We start from the raw sequence: 11,481 nt of genomic DNA, 5'->3' as shown, positions 1-11,481 counted from the left end.
ATTAATAGTTATTCACGACAAGTTCACTAATTGATTTCAAATTCTACGATTTATCGTAACACAATCACTAATCGATTTATGATTATTGTTCTTCTTAGTATAGTTATGAGACACAAAATCAACATAGTTGTATGAAGCAGACTGCATATACAATGTATATAGTATACGTCTTTCAAGATTAAAAGGGTTATAGTTTGAATTAATGATTAAAGAACAAATATAAATTGAATACACAGTCTGCTTCATACAACTAGCAAACTAAAATATTGAAAGCCTATATTTTATGTATTAGGGTATCATTACTAGTTGTTCACGACAAAGTCACTAATCGAGATAAGATCGATTAGTGTTCTTCTTAGTAGTTTTGACACACAAAATCAACGATCAATTCCGTATTAGGGTATCATTACTAGTTGTTCATGACAAAATCACTAATCAATTTAAAATTAGTGTTTTTCTTAGTAGTTTTGAGACACAAAATCAACAATCAACTCCGTATTAGGGTAATATAACTAGTTGTTCACGAAAATTTCGTTAACCGATTTAAAATTATTGTTCTTCTTAGTAGTTATGAGACACAAATTCAACAAACGATTCTGTATTAGGGTATCATTACTAGTTGTTCACGACAAAGTCACTAATCAACCCCCCCTTTAATTTCTTTTTAATAGTGAATAATTAAATAAATATAGTCCTTGTGGGTTCAACCCTTAATTACGATTGTCATAAAATAATTGGAAGTATTGAAATTAAAAAATAGTAAATTTATTGTGGCTTACGACACGCAATGGTTATCTAATATGAGGATCTTACTATAATAGTTGCTTAGGGTCTCCTAGTTCAATTCGAGGATCTATTAGTGGAATTTAGTAATTTATCTATATTCATATTTATCTGTAGTATTAACACTTAATTAATATTTTTTTTTGTATATATAATTATTTTAACAAGTCGTCTATTATATACGACACACAATTTGCTTCATACGACAAGCAGTCTAAAATATTGAAAGCTTGTATTTTGTGTTTCAACAACCAATCTGGTGTTTTAGATAGGACGTCTATTTTAGAAGACTGATTGTCGTCTACCGTCCTTTAATTGTGTATGGTCAACTAATAGAAGGGTCTTATCATAATGGTCGCATAGGGCGTCTTAGTGGAATTCAATGATTTATCTACATTCATATTTATTTGTAGTACTTACAATTAATTAACACAATTTTTTTTGTAAATATCATAATTGTTTTGACAAGCCGTCTTTTATATACGACGCATAGTCTGCCTCATACAACAAGCAGTTTTAAATATTGAAAGCATGTATTTTGTGTTTCGATAACATATCTGGTGTTTTAGACAGGCCGTTTATTTTAAAAGACTGGTTGTTGTCTACTGTCCTTTAAATTCCACACCTTGTCTTATATTTCACATCTTAAACATTTTGGATGTCCTGTTCTAATTTAAATTTTGGACCCCTATAAAAAATGCAATTTATAAATAATATTTTCAAATATTATCATTTAGTTATATATTTTACAAAACACAAAAAGAACTCCAACTAGTTGTTCACGATAAAGTCAATAATATATTTAAGATTACTGCTCTACTTACTAATTCTGATACACAAAGTCAACGATCAATTATGTATTAGGGTATCATTACTATTTGATCGTAACACAGTCACTAATTGATTTAAGATTAATGTTCTTCTTAGTAGTTCTGAGACACAAACACAACGATCAATTCCGTATTAGGGTATCATTTCATGACAAAGTCACTAATATATTTAAGATTACTGCTCTACTTAGTAGTTCTGATACACAAAGTCCACGATCAATTCTATAGTAGGATATCATTACTAGTTGTTCACGATAAAGTCACTACTAATACATTTCAGATTACTGCTCCTCTTAGTAGTTCTAATACATAATTAATAAAATTTCAATTATGAAATTACATGTGTATAATTATAAATTATAAAAAATTTTGCTATAATAAATTTCAATAATTTAAAGGCAAAAAAATATCTAAAAGATCCTTATTTAATAATAAATATAATTAATCTTTATTAAAGTTTTATAAGGAAATAAATTGTTAGGTGACTATTAGGTTATAATTTAATTATTATTTATTTATATTTAATTTTAAAATTAATCACAACCATTTAATGAAGAGGGAAAAAAACAGGAAAATTCCAAAAAGGGTAAAATATTACAAAAAAATTGTGGGTCGGCCCAATGAACATTTGTACAGCCCACAATGAATATATTACAAAAATACCACCTCACCTATACCTTCAGCTGCACGTCACGAACGGAGACGATGAAGGAACCTCCATCGATGCAGTCGGCTACGCAACCAGAATGAAACCAGATCGAGCGTAGAACAACCATCAATTCTGGCGAATTTCGATAGGAAACAAACAAATCCAAGGATCTGAACAGAATTTTTTTTTAAAAAAAAGACCAGAAAACCGTGGAGAAACTGAAATTAAACATTTGATTTCGGCTTTTAGTCATGCAATATCACTCAAACGAGCGTCGAAAATCCAGATTGAAGCAATGTAAATCTGTATTTAACAGATCTGGAGCTCCCCCCTGAAATCCAAAAAAAGGTATGAACTGAAATTTTTTTCAACAATGATGTACGTCATACACAAATGCATTCTGGTTGATTCACCGGTTTACAACAGGAAATTCATATTCTAACAACAAAAAACAAGAACTGATTCTAATTAAGGAACCACATGATACTAATAACGGCTTTTTTAATTTTTTGTGTTGCCTTACAGTTGCAATATCATTTTAAAATGGTTTACAAATCATGAAGAAGTGTCAATTGACGAGTACCAAAAGCTAGCATATATACAAGGTACGATTTATGTAAATGGTAGCAAATTAGTTTTATAATAGTTGGAAATTGATCTGATTCGAATAAACATGATGAAAAATGACAATGAGTAAGAACTATGTAATTTTGAGGAAAGAATTATGGTTTTTAAGTTGATTTACAGTTGCATAATCATTTAATAATAGTTTCATTACATTTTTTGCAGGAATTTATTTTGGAAAAGATAGAGGACAAAACAGTTTGAGAAATGGTTAGTTTCCCAAAATTTTAATGAAGTTTCTTAATAGTTTTATTCTCATTTTTTTGTAGTTTATTTACAGCAAAAAAATGGCAAAAGCAGGAATCAGGACAGGAAATACAATGCTTGAACAAAGGGACAGAGATAGAAGTAAGTTTGTACTCTATTTCATAACAGAATCAAACCAGTTTTAAAATTCGTTGCCTCGGACTAATAAACATTGCAAAAACACAGGAAAGGAAAGACATTCCATTCCTAGTCTTCTACAATGGACAATTCGATGATCGAATGAATTATGAAAAGTATGAAGCCAGTGGACATTACATTTCAGCCAATTCTAACTATGAAGATTTGCAACAGAAACTCAAAGATGTCCTGAAGTGCAACGAAGAAAACACTATTTTGCAACTGAAATATCAAGTGAAGGAAGGATACCAACCATTGAGGATAAAGGATGATCAAAGCCTGCATTTCTACATACAACTCAAACTGAAGGACCCCGACTTCACAACATACCCATTGTGTGTGAATGTCATCCACAACCCAACAACAACCATCGATGCATCATTCTTGGGAAATGACAATTCATTAATTACACATAAAAACGCCTTCCAACCAATCGAATACAATGCAGCAACAACAGAAGACTCAACAAATCAACAACATACAATTGAAGCTACAGTACCAGAATTTGGGAGAGAAAGTTTTGACTTCATGGACTATGCAAAACTTGTGGCAGAGGAGATGGTTGAGCAATTGGAAAACAACAAAAAAAAGGAACCAGAAATCATAGATTATGACGAACTACTAATCACAGATCCGCAACATCCTGAAATAGAAGAAGCACAAATATTGTAACACCCTAACTATCTTAGGCGTATTACGTGATTTTTAAACGTACTGTGCAGCTCGTTGCTAATCAACGAGGTTTATGGAAAAACGTGATTAATTAAAATTTTGCTTTTTCATTAAACTTATAAACCATTTTGCAAAAAGTCTCGGGATCCCGATTTATAAAAATATTTACAAACGTTTTAACTATTCAACTTTTACATCAAAATAAAGTCGTCTAACGACAGTTACAAAATCTCAGCCCTGCTGTCCCGAGGATCGTACGCTCCAGGCCTAACCGCCCCGACATGTACAATCTCATATGCTCGGTCACGGTCCATCAGCTACAGCCTTGCCTTTACCTACACATGAACATAAACTGTGAGTCGACAGACTCAGTAAGAAAAGCATAATAATAACATACATAAAACTGACTGCCGTGTCCAACACGATGCCGGAGTCCCGCTCTTGCCATGTCCAACATGGTGCGAGCACTACTTGCCATGTCCAACATGGTACTGAGTTTTGAACGTTCAGGGGACGGTACTATTGACAAGTATCCTCCTGATCGGTCGAACCGGTCATACTCCGGCTGCTGGTCATACTCCAGCCTGTACCGACGGGATAGGTCAATAGCACTGAACCACCAACCAGTGTCAGCCTGATTGGTCGAACCGGTCATACTCCGGCTGCTGGTCATACTCCAGCCTGTACCGACGTGACAGGGTTGGGCGGTTCGAAGCCTAAATACATATCTAATGTAATCTAACAGGCTTCCTACATGCACGCTAAACATGTAATCTACATATGCATACTGTTATACTAATCTTACCTGGATTTCGATTTCAGGTGTGCCGGTCAACTGACCGGAACCGAAGGCGAACGGCGGATTACTGGCTCCTAAACCATAAAAATCACAACGCTATAAGTGACACGCTAAATCACTTCCCGGGGACTAAAACTTGAAACTAAAAGTTTCCCTATCGATAAAAAGCATGGCAATACCCCTAAAAACCCAAAAACGAGGAAAACTAGGGTTCTGAAAAATCCCCAACCGGCAGACCGGTTGCCCAACCGGAATTCCGGTTCTGGGAAAATTCAGGACCCCATCCGGAATTCCGGATGCTCAACCGGAATTCCGGTTCCTCGCAGGCAGCCAACTAAAAATCCCCTAACTTGACCAATTCAAACCCAATTGGTCCCAAACTTTCCAGACCTGCTCTATATGCCCCAAATAACAATTCCAAGGCATCAAATTCACCCAGAAAACACATATGCAAAATTCACCATTAAAGACCAAGCTTTGAGTTCAAGAACTCAAACTTGGTTAAATCCACTAACATGCATCCTAGCCTAGTTAATTCTACTTAACTAAGCATAAAAATACCTCTGCAAACTAACATAAACATCCAGCAATAACACAGAAACATATCATAGCATTTTCTCTCAAAAATCACATTTTTTACATAAAAACAACAAAGCTTAGCTCAATCTAACTATCATGCTTCAAAACAACCTAAATAGCCTTAACCTAACAAGCATTAACCTCTGAAATTAACCTCAAATCACAGCAGCAAGAATCACATAAAAACCCACATGCATTTCACATTTTCACACATTTTCTTCAAGAAATTAAAGAGGGAAAGAGACATGAACCAACCTAGCTTGCAATAGACCTTAAAGGATGATGAATAACCAGCCAAAATCAAAGGAAAAACACCCCCTCCTAGCTGCTCAAGGCTGGCCGAAAATGGAAGGGAAAGAAAGAGAGTGTTTGAAAGTTTTTTGGAATTTTTCTAAGTGTTGTAAAATGAAAGAAAAGTCATTTAATACCATCTTAATAAAACCATTTCAGCCAAAAAGATTAATTAGAAATAAACATTTAATTCATTTATTAAATCATATAAGACAAAACACTAATGGGGCAAAAAGACCATTTTGCCCCTCCACCATAAAATCACATAAATCATACTAAAGGGGTATTTTTGGGATATTCTAAATTCCCGGCCATTCCCGACATTCCCAATGTCTAAAACCCGTCCCCAAAATACTAACATACTAAGTTGTGATTTCTACTGAGCCAAACGCCGCGTTCCAAAATACCGGACACCGGAAATGCGAAATATAAAAGCTACTGATAACATACTCATGCATATCTGAATTCCATAAATAACAATGATAAATTATTTAAATAGCTATAAATAATTTCCTGATTAACATAAATAACTGCCAATTAACTGCTAATTTCCAAATTAACTAAGCGGGCTTTACAACTATCCCCCCCTTAAAAAGGATTTCGTCCCCGAAATCTAACCTGAATAACTCTGGATATTGAGCTCGCATATACCGATTCTAGCTCCCGGGTGGCTTCTTCCACCTTCTTGTTTCTCCGAGAGAACCTTGACCAACGCTATGGTCTTATTCGAAGGACTTTATCCTTTCTATCCGGGATCCGCACCGGTTGTTCCTCATAAGACATATCTGACTGAAGCTGAAGGCTCTCATAACTGAGTATATGAGAGGGGTCTGAAACGTATTTTCTCAACATTGAGACATGAAATACGTTGTGCACTGCTGATAAAGCTGGAGGCAATGCTAATCGATATGCCACTTGACCTATCTTCTCGAGAATCTCGAAAGGTCCTGTAAACCTAGGGCATAACTTGCCTCTTTTCCCGAAACGTTTAATCCCCTTCATCGGAGATACTCGCAAAAACACATGGTCCCCTACTCGGAACTCAACATCCCTACGTTTCGGACCGCGTAACTCTTACATGTCGCTCCGGGAGGCAAGCATTCTAGCTTTAATCTTTTCTATTGCCTCATTGGTCCGCCGAACCGACTCGGACCTAGGTATTTCCTCTCCCTGTCTCATCCCGGTGGATAGGGGATCTACACTTTCTACCGTACAACGAGTTCGTAGGGTGCCATCCCTATCGTACTGCAGTAGCTGTTGTTGTACGAGAACTCTATTAACGGTAGGTATTTATTCCATGAACCCTCAAAGTCCATAACACAGGCTCTCAGCATATCCTCCAATATCTGAATTGTCCTTTCGGACTGACCATCTGTCTGAGGATGGAATGCTGTACTGAACTTTAGCTTCGTACCCATTGCCCGTTGCAAACTTTGCCAAAATTTGGAGGTGAATTTCGGATCCCTGTCCGAAACTATAGATTTCGGTACCCCGTGAAGTCTCACTATCTCACGACATATAACTCGCCAACCGATCCACCGTAAACGTTGTTCTAACCGGCGAGAAAATGAGTAGATTTCGTAAATCGATCCACCACTACCCGGATGGAGTCATACATACCCGTGGTCCTAGGTAACCCGAGCCACAAAATCCATCGTAATATCCTCCCATTTCCACTCGGTAGGGTTAGAGGCTGCAACAACCTGTGGTCTCGATGTTCGGCCTTGATCCGGCCGACAAGTGAGGCATCTCGATACGAATTCTACCAAATTCTTCTTCATACCGCTCCACCGAAGTACGGTTTCAAATCTTGGTACATCTTGGTGGTGCGGGATGCGAGAGAATACGGGGTAGAATGAGCCTCCTCAAAGATCTCGTTCCTCAAGTCCACACTGTTCGGGACACAAACCACGGCTTTATACAAAAGCATCCCACTATCCGACACTCGAAAAGTCTTTGGCTTGACCAGCCAATACCTCATCTCGGATCTTCACTAACTCCGGATCTGTTGTCTGAGCAACCTTTATTCTTTCTAACAGATCAGATTGCAGCGTTAAGTTGTGAAGCTGACCTACCACAAACTCCATCTTTGGACCTAACCATATCCTCTGCTAGCTGAGGTGAGATCTGAACCATGCTAGCCACTTGCCCGGGACCCTTTCTGCTCAGGGCATCGGCCACAACATTGGCTTTCCCGGGATGGTAAAGGATCTCACAATCATAGTCCTTCACTAATTCCAACCAACGCCTTTGTCTCATGTTCAAATCTTTCTGAGTAAAGAAATACTTGAGACTTTTATGGTCGGTATAGATCTCGCACTTCTCACCATACAAGTAATGCCGCCAAATCTTCAGTGCAAAAACCACTGCGGCCAATTCTAAATCATGGGTCGGGTATGTTGTTCATAATCCTTTAGCCGACGGGAGGCATAAGCGATAACCCGATCGGCTTGCATCAATACGCACCCCAAACCTGTTTGGATGCGTCACGATGAACCATGAACTTCTCCTCGTCCGAAGGCAAAGCTAGTACCGGAGCAGTAATCAATCTCTGTTTCAGCTCCTGAAAACTAGCTTCGCATTTATCTGACCAGATAAATCGCTGATTCTTCTTTGTAAGCTCGGTTAGGGGCATTGAAATTTTGGAGAACCCCTCCACGAACCTACGGTAGTACCCAGCTAACCCCAAGAAGCTTCTGATCTCTGTCACTGTCTTCGGTCTCGGCCAATCTCTGACGGATTCGATCTTCCCGGGATCCACCTTGATCCCGTCCTTACCCACAATGTGTCCTAGGAAGGACACCTGAGACAACCAGAACTCACATTTCTTGAACTTGGCGTAGAGTCTATGTTCTCGAAGTCGTTGCAGTACCATTTGAAGATGTAACTCATGCTCCTCTTCTGACTGAGAGTACACGAGGATGTCGTCGATAAACACAATCACACAGATATCGAGGAAATCCTTGAATACCCTATTCATCAGGTCCACGAATGCTGCAGGAGCGTTGGTTAGTCCGAATGACATAACCAGGAACTCGTAGTGTCCATACCTAGTGCGGAAAGCCGTCTTTGGAATGTCCTCCTCTCGGATCCTCAACTGATGATAACCCGAACGGAGATCAATCTTAGAAAAGACCGTCTTCCCCTGAAGCTGATCGAACAAGTCATCGATCCTAGGTAATGGATATTTATTCTTCACCGTCAGCTTGTTCAACTCTCTGTAGTCGATGCACATCCTCATAGATCCATCCTTCTTCTTCACGAACAAAACCGGGGCTCCCCAAGGTGACACATTGGGCCGAATGAACCCTATGTCAAGCAACCCTTGGAGCTGAATCTTCAATTCCTTAAGTTCAGCTGGAGCCATCCTATACGGGGCTTTGGAAACCGGATCCACCCCTGGTGCCAAGTCAATCACGAAGTCAATCTCCCTCTGAGGTGGTAACCCTGGAAGTTCTTCGGGAAAAACGTCCAAAAATTCCCGAACCACACTGATATCCTCTGGCCGAATTGTGTCTGGCCGAGTGGTGTCCACCACCACGGCCAGAAACCCTAAGCACCCACCGTGCAATAGTTCTCTCGCTGACATAGCCGAGATCACCGGGATCCGAGATCCCTGAACCGAACCCACAAATACGAACGGTTCTTCACTTTCCGGTTGGAAGACCACCATCTTCCTCTCGCAGTCAATGCTCGCCGAATATTTAGATAGGAAATCCATTCCTAAAATAATATCAAATTCGACTAAGCTCATCTCTATCAGATCAGCGCTTAACTCTCTACCATCTATCCTGATCGGCATAGACCTAATCCACCTATTGGAGATAACCAATTCTCCGCCAGGTAACAGGGTTCCAAACCCTGATTCATATCTATCAAAGGGTCTACCCAACTTACTAAAGACTCTGGCCGCCACATAAGAACGTGTAGCCCCAGAATCAAACAGCACTGAATAAAGCGAGTCGTTAATAAAAATCTGACCTGTAACAACTGATGGGCTGGCATCTGCATCAGCCTGCGTGATAGCGAATACCCTGGCTGGAGTGGGTATCGCTGGAGCTCTCGGTGCCTCTGGCCGGAGCTGGGGACATTCCCTCTTGAAGTGCCCGGGCATGCCACAATGAAAGCATCCCTGCCCCTTGCACTCTCCCCGATGATGCCTCTTGCAGCTAGGGCACTCGGGGTAGGAGAATCGGGTCTCATTACCACCAGGACGACTCCCTCTGTTCTGGTTCCCCCGGAACCTCTTGTTCTGGCTCGAGCCGCCGGAAGCAGTGGGTGCCCTCTTCCTCTGATCAATGGCCGAACCACTACTCCCCCTGCTGAAGCCTGATGCAGGAGGGGTAGGAGCTCCGCCACTAACCGGAGTACTGGCTGATTCTGACATGCACCCCACTGCGCCCTCAGCTCGCAGTGCCTTCTCCACCATCTGAGCATAGGTGGTGCTGTCGTCAGTGGTAATCATCAGGTCATGCCTGATCTTGGGATTCAACCCGTCCAGATACTTCTCCTTCCTGCTGAAGTCGGTCGGCACAATTCCCGAGGCTAACCTCGCCAACCGGTCAAACTGAGTAGTATACTCAGTGACACTCATGTTCTCCCGCTGGGTCAGGTGAACGAACTCTTTCCTCTTGGCGCTTCTGACCGCCTCATTGTAGTATTTCGCGTTGAAGAGTTCCTGGAACCTTTCCCAGGTCATGGTGGTGACATCGTGAATCTGAGACACCATGTCCCACCATACCAGGGCATCCTCCTGGAACTGAAATGTGGCGCACACCACTCTGTCGTTACCGGTGACACCCATAAAGTTCAAGATTCTGGTAATCACCGTAAGCCACTGCTCGGCTTTCGACACATCTGGACCTCCCAGGAATACCGGAGGTGCTTGCTTCCGGAACCGCTCATACAACGGTTCCAATCTATGGGCCGCCACCACTATCTCGGCCTGGGCAGCAGGGGCAGGTGCCACTGGAACTACTGGCACTGGAACTGCAGGAGCACCCTGCTGTCTCAACCTCTGAATCTCGAGGTCTTGTTCTTCGATCCGGGCTTGCATCTCCGCAAACCGCAACTCCCAGTTCGGGGCTCCCTGATCGGCTGGGGGAGCCTGGGCAGCCTGTGGCGGGTCCTCAACACCCCGACCACGAGCCCTGCCTCGGGGACCTCTACCTCGGCCCCTAGCAGGTGGGGGAAACCGAGCTCCCTCTCCCTGATTCGACCCCACGGAGTTGCCCCGACTCCTGGTAGTCCGCCTGGCGTCCATCTGATTAGAACCGCCTGCGAAACCAAGAGTTGGCATATCAGGTCGTATTCAAGGCGAGCTTACTAATGCCGCTTAATTTGGAAATTAGAAATGAAACATGCGCCTATTCTACTATCAGGCTACTAACATGCTTCCTAACAGGCTTTTCTTTTTCATAACTGAATAAAATAAACTACTAAAGCAATAAAGGCTTACTGAACCGTGAACCGAGCTAACTGCTGATGATGATTGTACATGTCGTGACGATCTTCGGAAGACAACCTGGCGGCTCTGATACCAAATTGTAACACCCTAACTATCTTAGGCGTATTACGTGATTTTTAAACGTACTGTGCAGCTCGTTGCTAATCAACGAGGTTTATGGAAAAACGTGATTAATTAAAATTTTGCTTTTTCATTAAACTTATAAACCATTTTGCAAAAAGTCTCGGGATCCCGATTTATAAAAATATTTACAAACGTTTTAACTATTCAACTTTTACATCAAAATAAAGTCGTCTAACGACAGTTACAAAATCTCAGCCTTCGTCCCGAGGATCGTACGCTCCGGTGCCTAACCGCCCCGACATGTACAATCTCATATGCTCGGTCACGGTCCATCGGCTAC

The 11,481-nt window shown here is 40.9% G+C and overlaps 1 protein-coding gene across 1 annotated transcript; it reads right to left on the bottom strand.

The window, feature by feature from the left end:
- Nucleotides 1-4,029: 4,029 nt before the first annotated feature.
- LOC133032610 (uncharacterized) lies at nucleotides 4,030-11,126 on the bottom strand. The gene is made up of 2 exons (XM_061106623.1): nucleotides 9,593-11,126; nucleotides 4,030-4,277 (listed from the first exon to the last, which is right to left on the bottom strand). Exons 1-2 carry the CDS (start codon nucleotides 10,908-10,910, stop codon nucleotides 4,246-4,248), a joined length of 1,350 nt encoding a protein of 449 aa, XP_060962606.1. The 5' UTR covers nucleotides 10,911-11,126; the 3' UTR covers nucleotides 4,030-4,245.
- Nucleotides 11,127-11,481: the final 355 nt, after the last annotated feature.

Source organism: Cannabis sativa, chromosome X (genome assembly GCF_029168945.1).
Source record: "Cannabis sativa cultivar Pink pepper isolate KNU-18-1 chromosome X, ASM2916894v1, whole genome shotgun sequence".
NCBI lineage: Eukaryota > Viridiplantae > Streptophyta > Magnoliopsida > Rosales > Cannabaceae > Cannabis > Cannabis sativa.
This window is presented reverse-complemented; position numbering and strand designations above follow the sequence as displayed.